Raw genomic sequence first — 25,385 nt, 5'->3', positions numbered from 1 at the left:
GTCGGAAGATATAACTATTTAAGACTTATATTAACACAAATATAGGCCTATCACTCACTTCTGCTTTAATTCATAAGCTTCCATTTGAAACCAAGATAGCCTTTCTATCTCAAAAGCTCCACTTGCTGTGGCCAACGGTCTTCTCTATCTATCTGTTCACTTTGGGGAGACCAGAAATAGAATGGTTTCTGATCATGCCAGTTAACATGTAGTTTTTCACAATAGGTGTTGCATTAGCCTGTAGCTTTCCAGTAGCTAGTAGAAAGGCTATCTTGGACTCAAATGGAAGCTTATGAATTAAGGAAATTTTCTATATACATGTTAAGCATATAGATATTCTCCATAAAGTGCTGAAAAATAATAATTTTCATGAGAATTTGTCAGGCGAACAGTACTTTTTTTGGTCTTTTTTGGGATGTTGAGGGTGATATCTTAAAATTGAGTTGCAACAAACCCCAGAATCTTTTTTTCATGCCTCCCCCTATGTGTCAAGATACTCTCTGCCAAATGTTATAGTTGTATGACTATTTATGCCATTGTAGTACCTAAATATTTGCATTTACATGATTTTGCCAGCAAAATGACCCCAGAAAGGGGTTTTGTCCCCTGTAGCTTTCCAGCAGCTAGTTGACGGGGTTGTCCACCCAGGTTTTAATCCTTGAAGTTACTAGATATCATTTCTGGTGTCAGACCTTTTACAACGCTCCGTGTCCGTTTTTTAAAAAAAACTGGGATTTTGCCCCCTGGGTAATAGTGTGAGAGATATGAGGGTGGAGAAGGATTCTGATCAAATTAAATCTTTTTATCCTTTTTCTTTTTTCTCTCTCTCTCTCTCTCTCTCTCTCTCTTCTTTCTTTTTTTTTTTTTTTTACATAAAACAACGTCAAAGGTAGAGGGTTGGAGATTCTGGAAAAATTGTTCGAGCAGGCCACATTTTGTCAAAAGTAAAAAGTCCCAGCCCCTTTCCTCAGACTTCTCTCTGAAGCCACGCCTTCACCTTTCCGCGGACGTGGGTGAAGACACACAACGCGCATTTGCCGGGGTTACACTTCCATCCACCAAACTGGTGTTTTCCGCGGACGTGGGTGAGGACACTGGTCGCGCAAGCGGGAGGAGGGAGAGAGAAGGCAGCTTGATTGGGAGTAGGCAGAACTAGACATGAAAATAGGAAAGGAAGGAAAAAGCTAACATAACTTTTATTATCAACCTTATTATTTTAATGGCAAAATTTCATATTCACAAATGTAAGTTCATTAAAAAAAAACTTCCTTTACTGCTTTTAAGGTGAGCTCAAGCAATACATAACCTCCATCAAATTTTCAAACAACCAGAAAGCGATTAAGACTATCAATATATGTGAAAACTTGAAAAATGTTTTGTAAACTTATAAATTCCCCCTGGCGTATAATATATATACAAAATTTAAAAAAAAGTGTCGCTGCAAATGAAAGCTGGTGGTGATGCTGCAGGTTGTAGTACCGCCCCGCTCCGCCCGGCGGCGCTGTCGGCACCGGAGCTGTTGGCTCTGTTCCAGTGGAGCCGGATCTCTGGCGGAACTTAGCGGTCGGTTAGCAACAACACCAGCAGCAGGACCAGGATGCTCGGACAGCAGCTGTCAGGCTGAAACTGCCTCACCGCGGCGAACCGACACGTTCATCCGAGCTGCACCGGTGTTTAAAGTTTAGAGAGGAGGATAGAGATGAATCATCAGAGAGGGAGAGCAGCTCCTCCTCCTCCTCCTCCTCCTCCTCTGCTGCTGCTGCTGCTGCCGCGGTGCTGAGTTAGCGGGCTGACGGCCACCATGACCCCGCTCCTCTGAGCTCTGAACACGGACACTGTGACCGCAGCAGCCGCCGACATGGTGGAGTCGCTGCTGGACTTCGAGGACTGCGTCAAAGACTCACCTGAGTTCAGGTAAACACACAAATACACTCTCCGCTCTGCGCATGTGCAGCGCGATGACACCGTTACAGTTACAGTTACAGTTACTCATGGTGTTTTTAATTGTTTTGTTCAGACTGAACCTGGATCAGTCTGAGTCCGAGGTTTCCCTGCTGGAGTCGCACCTGAGCAAGGTAACGTAACGTTACTATATTACCACTAGTAACGTGTGTATTATCAGACTGCCTAAAGTGTTGTACAGTGATGGGCACGTTACTAGTAAGGATTTATAGTTACCCTACTAGTTACGTTCCCCCAAAAGCTTTACTCCAAGTCCAATAATTAATAGACAGATAAACAAAGAAACACAGTCTGTCCACACACACACACACACAGTGTTGGGCACGTTACTAGTTACGTTCCCCCAAAAAGTAACTGGTAATAAAAGTAACTAATTACCACAAAAAGTATCTGTTGCGTTACTTTTTTAAATAAAATGCTCAAATATGTCAATTTACTTGAACTCGCCCCATAACCCCCTGTTTCTCTGGAACTAACCAACTCACTCAGTATATATTCCTCCGCGTCCTCCGAGTTGGTTAGTTCCAGATAAACGGGAGGTGAGGGTGATGGTTTGGGGGTTAGGTGGGCGAGTCCAAGTAATTTTATCTATTTTGTGCCTTTTTATTTTAAAAAAACAACAAACGCAATAGTTACTTTTCTGGAGATTAGTTAGAGAATAGAATAGAATAGAGAATACTTTATTCATCCCTAGCAGGGAAATTCAAATTAGTCCAGTAGCTCACACAACAATGCCACACGATTGCAGCAGGAACAAATAACCTCTTAAATCTTTCAGTTCTGCATGTCAGAAAAAAATAAATAGTTACTTTTATTATGTAGTAACTGTACTGATGTACTACTACTAATACTACTATATAATATTTACAACACTAGGATTACTACTGCTGCTACCAGCAACACTGCCAGTAATATTACTGATTGTGACACCTGTAATAATGCTGCCACTCATTTTGATACAACTGTAACTGGAACAGCTAACATTTCTATTGTTAAAGCAGAACTATGCAACTTGGCCGGAAATAGCTCGCTCCTTCGTTGGTTTCTCTTTTTTTCCCTCTCCGGGGCTCCCCCACAGTTCTAGGAGGCACATGTCACTGTCGTGAAAAAAAACTCGCCGCCGCCACCTCCTCCACCCCCTCCCTACACGTGCTTGTGTTTACTGCTGAAGGTAGAGAGCGGTGTTTGCTAAGCACGGAGCTAATGCTAACACGGAGCTAACGCTAACAGGGAGCTAATGCTAACACGGAGCTAACGCTAATACGGCCACACACAGACAAAGACACAAAGACACAGACATACACACACACATGAATAAAGGTTCCAAAACGCGAAGGCATGTGTGTGTGTGTGTCATGATGTATTACATTATCTTATAAAAGATCCATGGTGTGTGTGTGTCTGTTAGCATTAGCTCCGTGTTAGCCACAAGCCAAACTTCATCAGTACAAACATGTTTCCATGGTTTCCTCCGACTTTCCGAACTCAAACCAATCACGATTCATGACATGCATGACGTCATCTGCGTTCTTATCTCGTACTGCCGTAAGGCAGTTTCTCGCGATAGTTCTATCCATTGATGAGATTTACACCGAGACGGAGGACTGATCTTGCAAGTGCGGTTTTCAGCCAGTGGGGGGGGTGAGCGCATTGGCCTAGACCCCATTCACCTCATAATAGGTCACTCTACCATCACAGTGACTCTGAGCCACAATAATTACAGCCCAAATCCTGCATAGTTCTGCTTTAATAATGATTTAAATGTTACACACACTGCTGTTTCTATTGCTGCCATTACCACTGCAACTCCCTCTGTTCATGGTAATGGTGGTACAGTTACAGTTACTATTATTATTCTGCGTTCGAGACAAGACAGAACCTTGAATCTCCCAGTTGAAAGCTCAGATTTCCGACTTCAAAGCGTTCGAGACGCACCACGCCAGAATAACACAAAACATGGCGGACTAGGATAAACTTTGCATTGAAAGTGCTTCATGTAGCTGAGGCTTTAAAACATTACAAAGGGCACAAAAACAACTATAAAAAAAAAGAATCGGATCATTTAAAAACGAAAGGAAATATTAACATGAATTTACTGTGTTGCACAACATCAGTAGGTAATCTGTAACAAAAAGTAAATACTGTATAGTTGTTAAAAATGCATTTTAGGAGGTCAGAAAAATCCCAGTTCCGGGTTGTGTTGAACGCAGCATTAGTATTACTATTAGTATTGGTATTGTATTAGTTTTATTGTGCTAAATCTGTGTCTACTTTCAGGTGATGAAGTTGTGCAATAAGATGGTGGAGGCGGGACAAGCGTACAGTTCGGCCAATCAGCTGTTCCTGAGTGGCCTGGCTGAGCTCTCCATGTACCAGAAGAAGGACAGCGTCGTCACTGTAAGTAAATAAATGTTGACCTCGTGGTTATGACATCTCTCAATCGGTGATCCGATTCCTTATCAATAATACATTATTTTTTCCTCGGCACTTAAAGGAATAGTTCACCCAAAATTGAAATTTCACTCATTATCTCCTCCCCCTCATGTGGACTAAGGGCTGGGAGAAGTTTCAGAGTCCTCCGTGGCTTCTCTGAGTTACAGGGGGTCTCGGCGTAGCAGTGCATGTCCATATGACGGTTCCAAATGGATACCATTTGGACGAACCGGGAAGAGGAGCTTCGAGAAGCTTCCGCTACAAAACAAGCTTGAAATATAGACTTATTTCATTTTTTTCGGGACAGTTTCGCATTTCGGGGCTTCAATACAAGACGGACATTACATACGAGCAGCATGGAGGTATTTGGATGTTTTTTGGTGTGTCTTTTTGTTAGTTGGTATCCATTTGCAACCGTCATATGGACATGCACTGCTACGCCGAGACCCCCTGTAACTCAGAGAAGCCACGGAGGACTCTGAAACTTCTCCCAGCCCTTAGTCCACATGAGGGGGAGGAGATAATGAGTGAAATTTCAATTTTGGGTGAACTATTCCTTTAACCAAGCTGTAACAATCAGAATGACCATATTAGCACATCTTCTATTTTGTTGCTGTGATGGTGAGCAGAGTCCAGGTTTAGGTTCAGAGGGACCTCGTACCCAGAACTGTCGAGGCTCTGCACTCACTCGCTGTAGTTGGTGTTGGAGCTTTTTGTTTTCATAGTTCTCACTGACTTCCTGCTTCCTTCCCCTCAGACATGTCTGAACCAGTTTAGCCAGGGACTGCAGGAGATGGTTAACTTCCACACTGTGAGTACACACACACACACACACACACACACACACACACACACACACACACACACACACACACACACACACCAACTTCTTCATGTTGTGCCCTCTGCACTGGCTTGAAGCTGTTGTGAGTGAGATGCTTCAGCTCAGCAGTGACTTGTCAGACACTTTATACTAATATGGCTGTTGAGCTGTTACCGTGTGATTTCATGTCTGCAGTTTAGAATAACACACTGAGATGTTCTGATGATAACTGGAAATAAAAACATAACCACCTGCTGTATTTAAAGGGATAGTAGCATTTTTTTTTAAAGTGGGGTTGTATGATCTACAAATAGCCCCTAAGTACTTTAATTGCAGTAGAAGACTCTCTGCACTCCTCCCGTTAGCAACGCCAGCCCATAATAGCCCTGCCCAGAGATTTACAACATACAGTGTTGTGAACAGACCCAAAGAAACGGCCTATTTTCGCGGCCTAAAAGGGGTTTTACCTGGAAAAAAATACACAGTTCCATTGTTCGCTATAATATAATTTTTTCCAGCCCTTCAAAGTGCAGGAAAAACAGTTTTTATTTGGACCTAACCAACTGCTGATCGGCGGGCGCTAACCCTGGGCGGAGGGATACGTGAGTTGGTTAGGTCCAAATAAAAACTGTGTTTTTCCTGCACTTTGAGGGGCTGGAAAAAATTACATTATAGTGAACAATGGAACTGTGTATTTTTTTCAGGTAAAACCTCTTTTAGGCCGTGAAAATAGGCCGTTTCTTTGGGTCTGTTCACAACACTGCATGTTGTAAATCTCTGGGCAGGGCTATTATGGGCTGGCGTTGCTAACGGGAGGAGTGAAGAGAGTCTTCTACTGCAATTAAAGTACTTAGGGGCTATTTGTAGGTCATACAACCCCACTTAAAAAAATGCTACTATCCCTTTAATTTGGAAAAATAAGCCAAACACTGTTGAATATTTTGTGCAGTTATAAATCATCAGTCATGACCTCTTGCATTTTATTTTTTAGACCATATAATATATTAGTAATAGTTGAGACAATATAGTCTCTATACATATTTATTTGTAGTTGTGTCCTTGCTAGTGTTTCCTAAGCTTCTGATTTAATTCATGTTTTGTGAGTTTATTGTATATATTTCAGATTCCCTCCCAGCAGCAGAGCTGGTTGGAGTAGTTGTAGTTAGTGGTAGTAGCAGTCACAGCAGTAGCAGCAGTCACAGTGGTAACCGTAATGGTTTAAACTCTGTCTCTTGTCCTCAGATGTTATTTGATCAGACTCAGAGAGCCATCAGCCAGCAGCTGACCAACCTCTGTTCACAGTAAGTTAGTCTCCCACTCACTAACTCAGAGTTTTCCCCTGCATCCTCTTCACAAAGACTGGTTAATAACAGACTGATCTGTGTCGCCATTGTAAACACATGTGCAACATCCCACAGAAATAATAAACAAATGTAAATGTGATGTTAAGAGCAGAGCATCCTCCAACATGAATCTGTATCGCCTTTTAATGAAAAGGATTTAATGTTACTGTAAATAATTACATTCAGTTCAGTGAAAGAAATATAAAATCAAAAACTAACTGACCTTAAATTCTCCAGTAGAAGCCCAGGCTTTTATTTGCTTCAACTGCCAAACTGACCCGGCTTATAATAGAGACAGATGTCTATATAGGACAGGCTTTTATTGAATTTTGTGCAAATGTTATGTTCAGCAAAGATGGAAAATATAATAAATCATTGGAGACAGAAGGAGACAGATGGATCCGGAGCACATCGGCACTGATTAAACTTCTTGTAAGTGAATGCGTGTACGAGCCATGGACTGTATAAAGGCTGTAGAAGTTCTCAATGGGCCGGGCCGATCGACAGGACCGGACGCACCGAGTTCGGGTCGAGAGTATGAGAACTCTTAGCACAAAGTAAGCAGCTAAGAAACTGCTCAAACGGGCGACCATGGGCTTTGAGAGGTTTTGTACATTCACAAGAAGTTACAGAATACTGAAATAGACCCAGCTTCTAACTGAGACCGACTTTTATTTGCTCAAACCTGACTGTTTACATTATATATATATATAGACCAAGATCCTTTCAATCAGCTGTCTCAGGACTCTCCAGTAACATCCATAGGTTGTGTGCGTAGATCCTGGACACTCTGCAACTGTGCAGCAGCGTTGAACACAGCCTGTGTGTTTCTCCTGAATCAGATGTAACTTAGGAGCCTTAAAGCTTCAGTTGGTAACAATTATTCAGTCATATTTGCTGGAACTGTCACTATATTCTGATAGTTGGACATTAAACGGGTAATTTAGGACCAAATCCAGCTCCTCTGGCTCCACCTACAGCCTGTGATCGTATTTGCCCAAATCCATCGCGACCGGAGATTTTCCGCCAGTCAGGTAGAGGGAGCAGGAGGAGCAGCCAATCACAGCTCCTACACGCGCTCTGTGTGTGTGTGTGGTGGTGGTGGCACTTGGAAGAGGTTCATAGAGAGATCTGACGGTGTATCGTCTTGAAATGTCCGACAAAGTTGCAGACTTTACTTTCACTTCCGTCCAACTTACCAACTGTAGCTTTAAAGCAGATATCAGTGGAATGTTTTTGTTAATATAAGTCCTAAATAGTCCTATTTTCCGTCAGCAATCACTTACATGAAGTATTTCAGCCTAAACACGAGTCTCTCCGTCACTCTGCTCTGCTGTAACCCGAGGAGAAAATTTTCCTTGTGGGATACAAGTGTTATCCAATGAGGAGAGAGAACGGCATGAAGGGCTGTGTGTGCAGCCAAGGGATGCGCGTGAATGTGGTGACGTAGCACGAGGACCAATTGATGCCTGACAAGGGCGGGGGCTGCTAACTCATGGTGCGTTCAAAGAAACTCGCACTTTGTGTTTTTCCTTCCTGTGAAGTCATACCAGTTGGATCTGGTACGAGTTCACGGGTCGGAAGTTACGAGTGGCCGTTATAGGGAACTTTCACAGACAACAGGATGGTAAAAACACGAGCTACGGGTTACCTGGAACGCTACCAAGTCGTAGTTGTGACTTGAAGCTGTAACTTACGGTTTCAAAAGCCTGCCTTGAACGCAGCATTAGCCGAAACGGCCGTGAAGCTGATATCTGCTTTAAGATGAGTTTAGAGTTTAGAGTTTATTTATTTAGCACACAAATTTCAATGGTGCAAGGAGGGAACGAAGCCGGTTGGCTTGTACATAGGTTCCACCCCTATAACAAATTACAGCAAGACAAAATAAACATAGAAAAAAAAAGAGATAAAGTGCATAGATAAACAATGTTATATGAGCAAAATGAACAGAAATGAGAAAAAATAAAGAGATAAAGTGAAAAGTGATTCGGTAACAAGTAGAGACAATAGAGATAAGGTACAAAAAATTAAGTTAATTAAACTCATAAAGAGACAAAGTAAGGATGTGGGATATGGGAGAGCGAAAGAGAAAGCGGAAAGAGCGGGAAATTCAAGAGAAGTTGAGATGTATTTTTAACTGCTTTGTGAATATGAGCTGAGAGCTCTAATGAACCTGCTGACGATGGTGTGTGTGCGTGTGTGTGTGTGTGTGTGTGAGGTTCCTCCCCCAGCTGGCAGAGACCAGGAAGGAGTTTGTTCGAATCGGAGAGGACCTGGACACGGCGGCTGTAAAAAACGCTCAGGTGTCCCGCCACAAAGCCGGCGACGCCGAGAGGGCGAGCCACCTGCTGCTCGCCACACGCAAATGCTACCAGCACTTTGCCCTGGACTACTGTCTGCAGGTACCACACAGAGATCTACTGCTCAGTGGCACAGCTCTGAGGCGTTAGGGTTCAGATCAGACACTGACACACGTTTCCCTTTTTCAGCTCAACACCTTCAAGACTCAACAGAAGGTGGACATCTTAAACTCAGTGAGTTGAACGGTTTCATTTTTATACAAACTGAATCGACATGTTTGGTGGATTTCTCTTTTGTTGTAACAATACTTCTTGGCAATGAATCTCATACTGTTGGAAAGACTGTTTATTTCCCTTTAAATCTGCCAAATCTCCTCTGCAACAAGGAAATAATCCACCAAACACACATTTCCTGACCCTTTGTGTGATGTTTAGTTAGCTGAAAACAAACGAGACCTGATAACACCTGAAAAATAGATACCACCAAAACTACAAAGAGCTTTTATTTGGATATGCAAAAGTCTCTTGTTTCTGCTGATGTCGCCGTTTGACCTACAAAAGCAAATGCAACACAAAATGAAAGTTCTTTGTAGATGCTTTAAAGGGATAGTTCAACATTTTGGCAAATTGGCCCATTGCCATAATCTCTATAGTTTTAGGAGTAGGTTCGTGAGCTGCTCAGAGCTACGCTACGGAGACTAATGGGATTTCTTGGTTTCCCCCATCAGACTCATCAAATACACAATCCAACAACTCCACAACGCTCTGGTGGACAAGTTGTGACCTGCACATTCACCACGCTATGAGATAATAACACAACGTTACCACACAGAGTTGTTTTAGAGGTAAATTCATGCAAAACCGCTGATGTGCGTTGCCTTCAGGGACAGTTTTTCATCAACAGTCTTTGCATTTCCCTCTAAAACAACTCTGTGTGGTAACGTTGTGTTATTATCTCATAGTGTGGTGAATGTGCAGCTCACAACTTGTCCACCAGAGCGTTGTGGAGTTGTTGGATTGTGTATTTGATGAGTTTGATGAGGGAAACCAAGAAATCCCATGAGCCTCCGTAGCGTAGCTCTGAGCAGCTCACGGCTCTGCTCCGCCGTTCTAAAAATAGCTTGCACCGACAAATAAAGGTAACGAACCTACTGCTATGACTATAGGTGTTATGGCAATGGGCCAATTTGCCAAAATGTTGAACTATCCCTTTAACAACAACCTAGCCAAGAGTAATAAAAAAACAGATTAGATGTGCAGCTTCTAGTGTAATGTGAGTGTAAACTTGACCAAAGCAACTAGTGACTAGTGTTTTTTAAATGAGTGAGTAATTGAATGAAATGTTATTGTTGTGTCATGCATACATCATATGCCCAGCCCACATGATAAGTGTGTGTGTGTGTGTGTGTGTGTGTGTGTCTGTCCGTCAGGTTTTCTCCTTCGTTCACGCTCAGTTCACCTTCTTCCACCAAGGCTTCGACCTGCTCAGAGACCTGGAGCCCACCATGAAGACCATGGCAGCACAGGTACATTGACCTCTGCCCCCACTCTGCCCCCACTCACCACGTCATGGCTAATGAGCTGCTCTGTGTCTCCTCAGCTGTCCCAGCTGTCCACAGACTGCGCAGCCAAGAGAAAAGACCTGGAGAACAAACACCTGCTGGTGCAGCAGAGAGTAAGGATCAGCTGTTTGTTCCCCTCATCACCTGTCAGGGCCCCGAGCGCTTCAGATGTGTCCTTCTGTAGAAGAGCTCACATGAGGAGAAGCTAAAGCAGATGATTCAAATAGTTAGGGGCCGGGCGGGTAGTAGCATCAGCTGCGTTTAAATTTAAAAACATTGAACATTTCTTCCAAAACAACGTTACATGCTACAGTTTTGAAACTTCACCAAAATGTCGCCCCAATACTGCTGAAACCTTTGTCCACTTAAACTCATTACAAATTATGAAGTCCATCACTCTGTTATTTTCAAAATCTGTAAAACTTATAAATCTCCTCCCACAATGTTTGCTCAATTGACACCAAACTTGCTAGAGAGCATCTTCAGACCGTCCTCCATAAACGATCCACACAAAAAGAAAAAAACTTGCCCCAGCTCATATCTCGCTTCAATAACCTTGTTGGTGCATTTTCCAACTGATCTGTCTCTTTACCTCTTTGTCTTTGTCTTTCTCTCTCGGTTTATGTTAACATGTTTCCTGTAAAATGTTCACAAGACTTCCAGCTAGCATTCAAACAGCTTTCATTCATGACAGTATAGAACTGATGTGATTCTTGGCTCTCGGTGGCCTAGTGGCAGAGTACAGGTTTACTGATCATGAGGTCATGGGTTCGATTCCTGCCTCAGACATGACACATCATTGCTTGATTTTCAAATATTCAGCTGTCATCGGACAGTGTTTGATGGTGGTGATGGTGGCGTTACAGCTTCTATCTAAATTTCAGAACTTTGAAAATAAATTCATAACAGATCAACCATATTTGCTACGGCTTTGCAACTTTCACTTTCAAATTGCCCAATTTTGTCTATAAAAACATGTGCCCGGCCCCGACCATTGCGGCGCAGCAACTATAATTTTTTCTGTTTGCAAATCGATTAAAACTCAATATAGTCTGGACTAAACTGGTAAAAGATGAGGTTCAGACGTTCATGGTTGTCAGAGGATAGATCTTACTCAGTGACCCCCTCACATTTCCTTCCTGACGTCATGCACAGACAAAAAGAACATCTGTATCAACAGGAAATGACACAACACGATGATGCAACACCAGAGCTTTGTAAAGTCACGGAAAGTTTAACTTGACAGTAGAAACCACTAGAGGCCTTCTAATGACTGGACCACAGCATGATGATGTTGTGACCCTTTGTGTGTGTGTTTGTGTGTGTGTGTGTTCAGGATGCTTCAGGTGAGCCCATGGTCAGCCCGTGTCCCGGGAGCAACGACATCATCCAGGGTTACCTGTTTAAGCGCTCCAGGAGAAAATCCAAGACCTGGAAGAGGTAAATGTTGTACTGATGTAGCTGTGTGTGTGTGTGTGTGAGTGTGTGTGTGTGTGTGTGTGTGTGTGTGTCCTTTACAATCTATAATATCATCCATAATCGTATCATATGATGATTTGATGATGAATGCTTTCAGGTGCTGGTTTTCCATCAGAGACAACCAGCTCATTTACAGGAAGTCGCACAAGGTGAGTGTTTCCATCTTTTTCCAGATTTTTACCGATAAATAATAACAAAGTTCATGCCTGTTTCCTAACTGAAGAGATGAGATAAATGAGTTCTCTAAAAGGAAAAATACATTATAAAAGTAACTAATTACCAGGAAAAGGAACTATTGCTTTACTTTTTTTAAATAAAATATGTCAAATTACTGGACTTGCCGACTTACCATAACCCTAACCCCTTTTTTTTCCGACTAGTTGATGGACTGAAAAAAAGTGTATATAACGTAGACTTGAACGAGTGCATTATTTTGTGACGGGACTTCTTGAGTCAAGTAACGGCGCATTTTATTGTCAGTAACAGTAACGTTGTTATAACAGGGGAAACAGTAACTTTTTTGATTACTCTGAGTCATTACTGAAAAAAGTAGCGCCCTCAATGGCACTCAGAGCATCAGCAGCCGGTGTGTTGTCACTATAGCAGCAGTAGCAAGTGAAGAGCTGCTGTCCCTGCTCCCTGGGTGATGATCCCTCTGTTGCTCACCCTGAGGTTTCTCTGATTTTTCCCTGTTAAAAGGGTTTTCTGTGGAGTTTTTGCTCAGTGGATGTGAGGGTCTAAGGACAGAGGATGTTGTTACGATGCCATGTAAAGCCCTTTGAGACAAACTGTTGGTAAAAACAATATAACATTGCCTTGCCTTGCCTGCTGTGTTGCAGGAGGACTCCATGGTTTTGTTCGAGGACCTCAGACTGTGCGCTGTCAAAGCCCTGGAGCACATCGACCGCCGCTTCTGCTTCGAGCTGCTCTCCGTCCAGAAGTGAGACTCTCACATTTAAATACAGTACAGTAACAGTAACAGCATCATCAGTGAACTCCTTCTCCTGCTCTGTGAGCGCTGACTAACCTGTGGTTGGATGTCTGTGCCAGGTGCTGCGCCCTGCAGGCCGACTCGGAGCAGCTGAAGCAGGCCTGGCTCAGCGCCGTGCAGGGCAGCATCGACCTGGCCTACCGGGAGCGATCGGGAACGCCACTCACACAGGCACGTTCCACCAATCACCACTAGGGCTGGGAGAAAAAATCGATTCACATAAATATCGCAATATCTTTTTTGACGATTTTTAAATAGATAAAAAAAAAATTGGGAATTTTTTTGAATTTTAAAATATTGTGCAATGTGCATTTGTTCGCCTTTTTTTACATACAGGGAGTACAGGTTTTGAAAAGGGTTTAAGTTCACTTTATAATGGATTATATTAATTTATAGGCTCCTACAGTATTTGTGTGCAGATAAATGTTAAAAATGCTAAAGACTAAAAATCGAGAGAATCGGCAATATCGTAGAATCGCAATTTAAATCGAATCGCCATCCAAAAAATTGTAGAAGCTTATACCTCTTGTCAGGCCATCACTGTAAATAAGAACTTGTTCTTAATTGATTCTGCCTGGTTAAATAAAGGTTAAATTAAAAAAACAAAAAAAATAAGAATCGAATCGGGAGAAAAGCATATCGTCCCAGCCCTAGTCACCACGGTTATGATGGAATATTACCTCCAAGATAAACGCACACTCTGCAGCTTCTGAATCTGTGCTCCTTCTCCTGTGTGCAGCCTAAAGAGCCCCCCTCCCCGCTGTGTGTCGGGGAGACCCCGCCGGGCCCCCCCGCCCAGAAGCAGGCGGTCCTGGGCGTGGCCCTGACCGGCCCCGGGAACCAGCAGTGCTGTGAATGTGGGGAGGAGGAGCCGCGCTGGGCCTCCATCAACCTGGGGGTGACCATGTGCATCGAGTGCTCCGGCATACACAGGTAACCACGGCAGGGGGCGGGGCCTAACATCACAGGTGTGTCAGTGTTCAACATAGTTCAACATTTTGGCAAACTGGCCCATTGCCATAATCCCTATAGTCATAGCAGTAGGTTCGTTACCTTTAATTGTCGGTGCAAGCTATTTATAGAACGGCGGAGCAGAGCTGTGAGCTGCTCAGAGCTACGCTACGGAGGCTCATGGAATTTCTTGGTTTCCCTCCTCAAACTCATCAAATACACAATCCAACAACTTCAAAACGCTCTGGTGGACAAGTTGTGACCTGCACATTCACCACGCTATGAGATAATAACACAACGTTACGAGACAGAGTTGTTTTAGAGGGAAATACAGAGACTGTTGATGAAAAACTGCCCTTGACAGGAAGGTGCATCAGAGGTTTTGCATGAATTTACCTGGAAAAACAACTCCACTACTACAGCGTTGTGAATGTGCTGGTCACAACATCCCTGAAGGCAACGTGCATCAGCAGTTTTGCATGAATTTCCCTCCAAAACAACTCTGTCTGGTAACGTTGTGTTATTATCTCATAGCGTGGTGAATGTGCAGCTCACAACTTGTCCACCAGAGCGTTGTGGAGTTGTTGGATTGTGTATTTGATGAGTTTGATGAGGGAAACCAAGAAATCCCATAATGAGCCTCCGTTGCGTAGCTCTGAGCAGCTCACGGCTCTGCTCCACCGTTCTAAAAACAGCTTGCACCGACATTTAAAGGTAACAAACCTACTGCTATGACTATAGGGATTATGGCAATGGGCCAATTTGCCAAAATGTTGAACTGTCCCTTTAAAGAGGGTGTGCGTGTGTGTGTGTGTGTTCAATGTTTATCTGTATTTGTTGATATGCTTCAAAATGTGTTTTATGATGTCGTTACGTTTGTAGGAGCCTGGGTGTTCACCTGTCAAAGGTGAGATCTCTCACTCTGGACTCATGGGAGGCCGAACAGCTGAAGGTAACACACACACGCACACACACACTATGGGATGTTTTAAGATATAAGCCTCTCAAATTATACACTTAAAGAAGTAAAACAAACAAATAAACACAAGTGTGTAACAGACACTTCTCTTCCAACGTCTGTACTGGAGAATTAAATGTGGATTAATCAGTTAATAGGTATAAAATGAAATAAAAAAAACTTGTTGTTTTAGGAAATGACTGAGACTTCCAAAGTGGAGGAGCCAATGACCTTAGAGCTGATTCAGGCTCAGGAATAAGAATTTGTGGCACCAACCTCCGTTTCTTCTTCTTCTTCTTTTAGCTTCTTTGTGTTTTGGGAAATAATGTAGTGAACCAGATTTACGAGGCTCGGTGTTCGCAGGAGGGACGAGTTAAACCCACGGCCGGCAGCCCACGGTAAAACCTCATCACCAATCTCTTCTCCATCACACCACCTCTATCTGTGTCTTTCCTGAGGCATTAAAGGGATAGTTCACCCAAAATTAAAATTGCACTCATTATCTCCTCCCCCTCATGTGGACTAAGGGCTGGGAGAAGTTTCAGAGTCCTCCGTGGCTTCTCTGAGTTACAGGGGGTCTCGGCGTAGCAGTGCATGTCCATATAACGGTTGCAAATGGATACCAACTGTCTTCGTAACAAAAAGACACACCAAAAAACATCCAAATACCTCCATGCTGCTCGTATGTAATGTCCGTCTTGTATTGAAGCCCCGAAATGCGAAATTGTCCCGGAAAAAATTAAATAAGTCTATGTTTAAAGCTTGTTTGTAGCGGAAGCTTCTCTTCCCAGTTCGTCCAAATTTGACGAACCGGGAAGAGGAGCTTTGAGAAGCTTCCGCTACAAAACAAACTTGAAATATAGACTTATTTAATTTTTTTCGGGACAATTTCTCATGTCGGGGCTTCAATACAAGACGGACATTACATACGAGCAGCATGGAGGTGTTTGGATGTTTTTTGGTGTGTCTTTTTGTTACGAAGACAGTTGGTATCCATTTGCAACCGAAATTTCAATTTTGGGTGAACTATCCCTTTAATTAAGTTAATCTCTCATCAAATAAGACCTAATGAATGAATAGTCTGTTTTATAACCGATTTATATGAATGGTCGGGGTCTGTGCTGTTTAACTGATGTAGCTGTTTCTCCTCCTCAGAGCAGAGAAGGAGATGTGGATCAAAGAGAAATACGTGGAGAAGAGATTCGTGCAGAGCAGCGGCTCAGATGACGCTCGTAAGTCAAACACACACCTGGAGCCTCCGGTGTGAAGAAGAGGAGGAGGAAAGTCGTTTTGCTTCTCGTGTCCAAACTTAAACATCTCAGTGAACCTGGTTTCTGCAGGAGGACGCTGAGATCTTTACCCCAGAGTTTTTCTCGGAGTCACCTTCAGAGCAGAGCCAACACTGATGACAGAGAGAGTCCATGTTCTAATGCTCCACACACACAGAAAAAAAACACGCTAATTTAATGCATTAATATCATTAAAGGGATAGTAGCATTTTTTTTAAAGTGGGGTTGTATGATCTACAAATAGCCCCTAAGTACTTTAATTGCAGTAGAAGACTCTCTGCACTCCTCCCGTTAGCAACGCCAGCCCATAAAAAATTATATTATAGCGAACAATGGAACTGTGTATTTTTTTTTCAGGTAAAACCTCTTTTAGGCCGCGAAAATAGGCCGTTTCTTTGGGTCTGTTCACAACACTGTATGTTGTAAATCTCTGGGCAGGGCTATTATGGGCTGGCGTTGCTAACGGGAGGAGTGCAGAGAGTCTTCTACTGCAATTAAAGTATTTAGGGGCTATTTGTAGATCATACAACCCCACTTTAAAAAAAAAATGCTACTATCCCTTTAAACCCTGGTCTGCCATGTTAACACGCCCTCCTGGATCCTGGATCTGTTTATCTGGAGCTGAAACAATTATTGTTGATTGATTATTAGAAAAGAATGATTATTAATTACTTTGAAAACGGATCATTTTCATTTTCCAAGTCAAACATTCACTAGTTGTTGCTCCTCTGTGTAAACTTGTTGTTCTGTTGGTCTGACAAATCAAAAGCAGGGATGTGTAGAATATAACTTCTGTGTGACTGAAGGTTTATATTTGTTTTTCTGACCGGGTGAAGAACACAAAGACGCTGTCGTGGCCTCAGATGTGTGAAGCGTTTTGTTCTGTTTCAGGACATCGTAAGGAGGAGGCAGGGCTGCGTCTCTATCAGGCAGCGGTGGCCGGAGACCTGGTTTCCATGGCGGCAGCGCTGGCCGCGGGGGCGGGGGTCAACAGCAGCGTCGCCAAGGAGGAGGGACGCACGGCGCTGATCGGAGCTGCTGTCGGGGTGAGGAGGCAGAACACACAGGCTGAAAACTGGGGGAGGAATCGCCATTCTGACATCCCATCAGTCCGACATAGGCCTCTAATTGTCTAAATGGCAACACTTAAAGGGATAGTTCAACATTTTGGCAAATTGGCCCATTGCCATAATCCCTACAGTCATAGCAGCAGGTTCATTACCTTTAGTTGTCGGTGCAAGCTATTTTTAGAACGGCGGAGCAGAGCCGTGAGCTGCTCAGAGCTACGCTATGGAGGCTAAAGGAATTTCTTGGTTTCCCTCATCAAACTCATCAAATACACAATCCAACAACTCCACAACGCTCTGGTGGACAAGTTGTGAGCTGCACATTCACCACGCTATGAGATAATAATGGAACGTTACGAAACTGAGCCGTTTTCGAGGTAAATACAGAGACTTCTTGCTGAAAAACTGTCCCTGAAGGCAACGTGCATCAGCAGTTTTGCATGAATTTCCCTCTAAAACAACTCTGTGTGGTAACGTTGTGTTATTATCTCATAGCGTGGTGAATGTGCAGGTCACAACTTGTCCACCAGAGCGTTGTGGAGTTGTTGGATTGTGTATTTGATGAGTTTGATGAGGGAAACCAAGAAATTCCCTCAGCCTTCGTAGCGTAGCTCTGAGCAGCTCACGGCTCTGCTCCGCCGTTCTAAAAATAGCTTGCACCGACAATTAAAGGTAACGAACCTACTGCTGCTATGACTATAGGGATTATGGCAATGGGCCAATTTGCCAAAATGTTGAACTATCCCTTTAAGCCAGTCAAACATGTGCAATGAGAAGGCAGTGAGCACAAGAACTAAAGAGTGAAAACCTGATCCTACATCTGACCTGCAGTCAGTTTATTGGCCCTTTTCCACCACACAGTCTCAGCTGCTTTTCAGCAGGTTTGATTCTTGTGTTGGACTTCGGACTCGCACACTCCTCCAGTGACGACGCTCTGGCCAATCGGTGGCCGGCAGTCGGTTGACGCCATGTTATAGTATTGGCTCGGCTCGGAAAAGCAAAACAAAACGAGTGGAGTCAAGCCGAGTGAAGCGCTAGTGGAAAAGGGCCGTGAGATCTGTGCTCTCCACAGCCTGACGAGCTCTACGGTTTCACGTCACATGATCTCTCTCTCTGCTCAGTTCCGGCCCTGGTGACTGATGTGCACAGGTCAGAGGAGTGTCAGGTCTCAGACCTACTCAACAGCATCACTTCCTGTTAGGACGACAGTAGATTGGCATAGCAGCACTTAATTTATTTCACTTTTCTGTTAGAGGCAGCGTCCATAAATATTCACTGGATTGGCAGCATAGACTCTGCAAGTAATCTGACCCGATGTGTTTGGACTCTTGAGAACACCTGGATGGACGCACTCAGGCTCTCACGGACTTCTCTTAATTTTATTTATTTATTTATTTATTTATTTATTTACTTTACTTACTTTATTTGTTTATTTGGTCGGGACAATGCATATTAATGGACAGTGAGTGCTAGAGTACCCACAGTAAATACACCGGATTTAGCACATGTGCTAAATTACATCTGTAGTCCCCAAAACAATACAACAATTAACATAAAAAAGTCCATAAAGATGGACGACCAGTAGATAACAGGAAAAGTACATTTACATAGTTACAGGGTTAGACATGATTCTTTGAATTGTAAAAAATATATAATCTATATAGCTGGAATTAACATGATTCATTGAAATATAAATATATATATCTATACAGTTGCGATTGACATGATTCATTTTAAATATAAAAATATAAATCTATACAGTTGTGCTTGACATGATTCATTGAATTATAAAAAAATATATATACATCCATACAGTAAGTTGCAATTGACATGATTCATTGAAATATAAAAATATATATATCTATAGTATACAGATTTGAAAGGGACAATACACATTAATGGACATCAGTATGTAAATACCAATGTAAATGTGTCGGAGTTGGCAAGCTGCTAATTTACATCTGCAGTCCCTTGGCAGGTAATAGACAGACAGAAGAATAAGAGTTAGAATTAAAAAGAAAAGGAAAAAAAATACATAAAGAGTTAAACAGTAATTCACATCAAATAGGACGAATCTCCTTGTTGTTTACAACTACTTCCGGGTAGAAAACCAGCATGAGAACAATAGTGACGGACGAGAGTTTCACTATATATATCAAATTTTTCACGTTACTATATCGCCGTTTAGACTAATCTGATGTTTGTTAAGTCTATAAAACCAATGATTGGACAAACATTACTATTTATGTGTGCAGATTTTTGTAATTAGTCATGGTTATCATAGATTAGCTGGGCTAACGGTTAGCTACCTGTTTAACTTTAATAACTCAGTGACTCAATAAACGCTCCATGAAAAAATATTTTCTCCAGCGGATATCTGAGTTCCAACATGACTGAGCTAACTGGAGTAGTTTCATGTCGTGTCCCACAACGGGAGGGTTTTAACAGCTGACGTCCTGCTGTTAGCTTAGCTACTGCTGTTAGCTTAGCTACCGTTAGCTTAGCTACTGTTAGCTGTCCCTGTCAGCTGAGCCACTGATGCTTTCTAGACACCGTGATTCCCCCAAACTGAATAAATACAACACATAGCAACACAAAACACACACACAGAAATAGTAATGTTTCATTTCAGATTTGTCTAAACGGTGATAGGGCGTGAAAAATATGATATATAGCTAAACTCTCTTTTTAGGGCCCGAGCGGCGACTGCAAGTCGCACAGCGAAAGCCCTATTGTAATTCGTTCATGCCCCAACGTGCACGTGACCCCAATGTGCAAGTGACCCCAAAGTAATCAAGTAGTGAAGTAATCATGTGGTATGGAAGACCCAGGGGGAAAAATGCTATATTGAAATTGTAATGTTTATTATTCTTATTATTCACGCGACTTTTCATGCCCCAATTTCGCCCCTTTCCCAAACTGGAAAAGTTGTCTAACTTTGCATGTCCCTCCGGCCTCATCCGAAATTCGATATTTTTGGGTCGTCGCACATGGTCGACGCAAAATGGCGCAATAGCGCCCCCTACAAACTTTAAATTTGCCCTCGCCTATTGGGTTAGTTTGTCGTAGGCAGACGAAATTTGGTACACACATTCATCATCCCCAGACGCACAAAAAAGTCTCTTAACGTCATGGTAAAATCTCAACAGGAAGTCGGCCATTTTGATTTTAATTTTCAATTTTTGCCATTTTTTGGCCATTTTTTGACATTTCCACTACTTACGTTTGATCTAACTCGTCCTAGGGATTTCACTCGATCGGCTTCAAATTTGTTTTCCAGCATCGAAACCCCATGGTGACCTTATCTTGTGCTCCGCAGGTGTGTAGGTCATAGGGCGTGGCTGCTATGGCTCAATTCACATTGGTGACTGTTTCGGTGCTCGCCATGTAAATACGAATGGCTCTCACGCCCACATACATTATCGTAGCTACTTCAAACTTGCTGGACATGACGATGGCTCCGCCCTGAACGTCCCGATATATTAATTTCCTACGTCACTCATAGCGCCCCCCGGTGGTAACAGGAAGTGACCAGTTTTTACATTACGTGTACTGATTCCACATAGTTGACCCCATCAACTTCATTCCACTTCTACAACATGCAGAACCAGTTGGTGAAGCTACATTATGAACGCTATGAAGCTACGAGTAATGGCGTCCGTGTGGGGGCGTGGCGACAATTCCTCGCCATGACAATACGTTTGCCCTTTGGATGGCTTTATTGAACTCGTATCAACATGAAAATTGGTACACAGGTCAAGGGTCACGACCTCAACGTTTCTATATGGTCGTAGGCGATCTCACTCCTTTCGCCCCCTAGTGGAAACAGGAAGTGCCATATTTTACATCAACATTGTCCGATTTCCACGAAACTTCACATGTGTGATGAGGGGCTGACCCTGAACACACCTGCACGCATCCCATTACTGCCCCCTAGTGGACGAACCTTTAACTGCTCATAACTCCCTCATGCTTTGTCCGATTTCCACGAAACTTCACATGTGTGATGAGGGACTGACCCTGAACACACCTGCACGCATCCCATTACTGCCCCCTAGTGGACGAACCTTTAACAGCTCATAACTCCCTCATGCTTTGTCCGATTTCCAAGAAACTTCACATGTGTGATGAGGGACTGACCCTGAACACACCTACATGCATCCCATTACTGCCCCCTAGTGGACAAACTTTTAACTGCTCATAACTCCCTCATGCTTTGTCCGATTTACACGAAACTTCACATGTGTGATGAGGGACTGACCCTGAACACACCTGCACGCATCCCATTACTGCCCACTAGTGGACGAACCTTTAACTGCTCATAACTCCCTCATGCTTTGTCCGATTCACTCCAAACTTCACACGAGTGATGAGGGGCGGCCCCTGAACGCACCACACCGCATGCGGTGACTGCCCCCTGGTGGATGAACGAAACATTGCATTTTTTGCCTCCTTCCAGGTTTTTTCTCCATTTCTGCTCCACGCCACGGCCCCGGCGTGCCTCAGGCCCCGCGGTGGCATGGGCGAGCGAGGGCCCGCCATCGCCGCTTGCGGCTTTAATGTTACTATTGATTTCATTCAAATTACGTGCTGGTTTTCTACCTGGAAGTAGAATGTAAACAACAAGGAGATTCGGTCTATACACATTCATACGTAGACATAAAGTGCAGTGATGTCAGCGTGAATTCTCTAAAGTGCCAGGTATGAGAGGCTGGCTGTAACCTAGGTGACGCAGCCTCACACGGCGGCGGTCCACAGTCGTCCTCACCGTCCTCTCCTCGCTGCTGCAGGGCTCGCTGTCGGCCTGCGAGTTCCTGCTGCTGAACGGAGCCAACGTCAACTACCGAGACCTGAGGGGCCAGGGAGCGCTGCACGCCGCCGCCACCGCCGGACACACCGGGTAATCACTCACACACACACACACACAACCACACACACACACACACACACAGACACACACACACACAACCACACACTCACACACACACACACACACAGAGTCCTGCTTCGACCGGACTAAACAGCTGGTTTCCTCTCGACGCTGCAGACAGGTGTGCCTGTTGCTGAAGAGAGGAGCCAATCAGTACGCCGTGGACGAGAGAGGACAGGACCCGCTGGCCATCGCCGTGGAAACAGCCCACGCTGACATCGTCACACTGTGAGTTGCCCACTGACATCACACCTTGTTAATGACACACTTGGACAAAGCAGAGTTTCTGTTGGAGATGGGATTTATGGCTCTTTGAGGGGAGCCGGATCTTGGTGAGCCGTTCCTTTCAAAGAGCCGTTCAAAAAACTGGCTCATTTGACTGATTTTTATATTTATTTATTTATATTTATAACTCATTCTATCTTGGAAATAATCACCGGGAGGTATGATGGGGTGAGATTTGGAACAAAATAATACAAAATTAGATATCCCACCAATATCTGAGTTTGAAATATTTTTGAAATATTGATTATAACCTCATTTGATATGTGTGGACTAGATTTTCTGAGTCTGAAATGGCTTCATTGTAAATATTAAGACAGCTACAGCTGATCTGCTCTCGATGGCAGGGTCCTCACATGTTTTTTTGTTTTTTTTACTGGAGCACTCAGTGAAGGCATCATGCTACATTTGCATATCTAATAAACTCCCATGTAACAGGGGAAGTACACTGGGAACAGTCTTTTACCTGCTACACCAGACGTGACAATTGTATGTAGCTTTTACCTGTTGGAGGGCCGTGTAGCTGCGCCTTGAGGAAATAAAATAGACCAGCTGTGATAATATTTGACCTTGATATATGAAAATGATGTCAATAAAAACAGTTGTTCATAAAAAAAAATAGACCAGCTGTGCAAAACAACGACGCCCGCGTGGGTGCACGCCACTTACGTAATTTTCGTAATTTCAATTGACTGTTATGAACACACAGTGATGTTAAAAAAAAAGGAACAGTTCCCAGCTGTGACTCGGTTCCCATCATTCATGTTAACAAGCCGTTCAATAGAATCGGTTCGTTCGTGAACGTCACAACACTAGTTTCTGTCCCATTGGTAGAAAGTGGCTGCTGTTTAGATCTGCACTGTCTGAGGCTGGATTGCACCAACAAGGTCATGTTAGTCAGGTTAATCTAAGATTAACTCTAATCAGAGATTAGTAAAACACAGTTTAAAATGAGTTAATCCAGATTTGAAATTAAGCAGAGCTCTGTTGCACCGTTTAAAATTAATCTCAGTTTAGTAAAACTCAGTTTGCTCACTCCACCTCAAAAATGCAGCCATTGAAAAAATTAAACCTTCGCAACTGTCAGTTTAAATTAACCCTAGATCGCAGTTTAAACTGGAATTTAAAGTTCTAGTGCAACAGAATTAAATTTAAACTTAGTTGAGAGTGAAAATTAAACTGAGGTTTAAAATGAATCTGTCTTAATTTTGAACTAGGTTTAAAGTTTAGTGCAACATAATTTAAATTTAAACCATAATTTAATCTGGCTTTAAAATTAAACCTTGTTGGTGCAATCCAGCCTAAATGTAGTGACAATGTAGGGTGAATGAAGGGTGTGTGTGTTTTTATTGATAAAGATATTAGTTGACTATTGATTGTTGGTGGTTGTTTCAGACTGCGGATGGCCAGGATGAATGAAGAGATGAGAGATTCAGAGGGAGTCTTCGGAGCAGTGGGTAAGTGGACTCACACCACATACAGAACTTCTATATAGAAGACAGTAACCCTACAGCACGTAAAACGCTGATCACAAACCCTGTATAATTCCTCAGGAGACGACGAGACGTTTCAAGACATCTTCCGTGACTTCAGCGACATGGCCTCACACGACCCGGAGAAACTCAGCAGGAGGCAGTTCGGCCGAGGGGGAGAGGAGGCAGAGGAAGACGAGGGGAGGAGGGGGAAAAGAGGAGGAGGAGGAGGAGGAGGGGCGGAGAACAGCCAGAACAGTGTTGAAAAGATGCCAGATTGACACCGGGCCATGGGACCTCAGACCCACTGTGGAGTCCTTCTCCTTCTCCATCACCAGGCCGACTGACAGCTGGAGTCTCTCACTGTGCTCAACTCATAATAAGATATAATATAATGTAGTATACTCTTTATAAAGACACTGTAAGTACACATAGTTACATAGTTTTACTTCATGTACAGTTACTGTGGGGGGGTAAGTGTTACCAGTGTTCAGGGAGAGGAGGGGGAGGAGCTACGACTGCAGCTAATATTCATGTAATATTCATGTGCACATTATTTACAAAGTGAATTGTTTATTATTCCTTAAAACTTCAGGAAATTAACCACAGTTTCAGTTTAAAGGGATAGTTGACCCAAAATTGAAATTTCACTATCTCATTATCTCCTCCCCCTCATGTGGACTAAAGGCTGGGAGAAGTTTCAGAGTCCTCCGTGGCTTCTCTGAGTTACAGGGGGTCTCGGTGTAGCAGTGCATGTCCATATGACGGTTACAAATGGATACCAACTGTCTTTGTAACAAAAAGACACACCAAAAAACATCCAAATACCTCCATGCCGCTTGTTAGCTTCCGCTACAAACAAGCTTGAAAAATAGACGTATTAAATTTTTTTTGGGACAATTTCGCATTTCGGGGCTTCAATACAAGACGGACATTACATACGAGCAGCATGGAGGTATTTGGATGTTTTTTGGTGTGTCTTTTTGTTACGAAGACAGTTGGTATCCATTTGCAACCGTTATATGGACATGCACTGCTACGCCGAGACCCCCTGTAACTCAGAGAAGCCACGGAGGACTCTGAAACTTCTCCCAGCCCTTAGTCCACATGAGGGGGAGGAGATAATGAGTGAAATTTTGGGTGAACTGTCCCTTTAAGCTCTTCTCCAGTGTTTTATAAGAAGAGAGGAGGCTCTGTGCCTCTCCGCTGATTGGCCGACTGTTTGTCCAATAAAAATCAAGTAGATTTCAGGTAAAAACACTGAAAGAAACCGAATCCTACAAGGTTGGAAGGTGGTGTCCAAGTGGGCGGGGCTTGAGAGCAGCGACCGTTTTGTTACTGTGACATCACAAAGTCACAGGAAGTCCTGACGGCTGGTTTGAAGGCTCAGCTTCTGAATCCAGGCTGTGTGCATTTCTCTGTGGACTGAGGCTTTGATACTGTCACAGTGTTAACATAGAAAGCGTAGACCTGCTTTACAGTCACACTAGTACACATGGACATCTACCTGTGTGGACCTTTAAAATGCTTATTTTTGTCCAGA

The 25,385-nt window shown here is 43.3% G+C and overlaps 2 protein-coding genes across 2 annotated transcripts in view; one reads left to right on the top strand and one right to left on the bottom strand.

The window, feature by feature from the left end:
- The window catches only part of wdr74 (WD repeat domain 74), a 52,178-nt gene that overhangs the window by 20,199 nt on the left and 6,594 nt on the right, over positions 1 to 25,385 (bottom strand). The window lies entirely within an intron of this gene.
- Positions 1,679 to 24,517, top strand: LOC310995949 (arf-GAP with coiled-coil, ANK repeat and PH domain-containing protein 2). Its single transcript, XM_083985170.1, has 22 exons — positions 1,679 to 1,914; positions 2,018 to 2,075; positions 4,240 to 4,359; positions 5,153 to 5,206; positions 6,461 to 6,519; positions 8,780 to 8,963; positions 9,051 to 9,095; positions 10,292 to 10,387; positions 10,462 to 10,536; positions 11,760 to 11,863; positions 12,000 to 12,051; positions 12,742 to 12,842; positions 12,953 to 13,064; positions 13,633 to 13,826; positions 14,727 to 14,796; positions 15,106 to 15,200; positions 15,958 to 16,034; positions 16,983 to 17,137; positions 21,949 to 22,058; positions 22,206 to 22,316; positions 23,766 to 23,827; positions 23,924 to 24,517. Exons 1-22 carry the CDS (start codon positions 1,859 to 1,861, stop codon positions 24,121 to 24,123), a joined length of 2,190 nt encoding a protein of 729 aa, XP_083841296.1. The 5' UTR covers positions 1,679 to 1,858; the 3' UTR covers positions 24,124 to 24,517.

This window comes from Trachurus trachurus (genome assembly GCF_905171665.1).
Source record: "Trachurus trachurus genome assembly, chromosome: 13".
Lineage (NCBI taxonomy): Eukaryota > Metazoa > Chordata > Actinopteri > Carangiformes > Carangidae > Trachurus > Trachurus trachurus.
The sequence above is the reverse complement of the archived record's forward strand: the minus strand, read 5'-3'. Positions and strand labels throughout refer to the sequence as shown.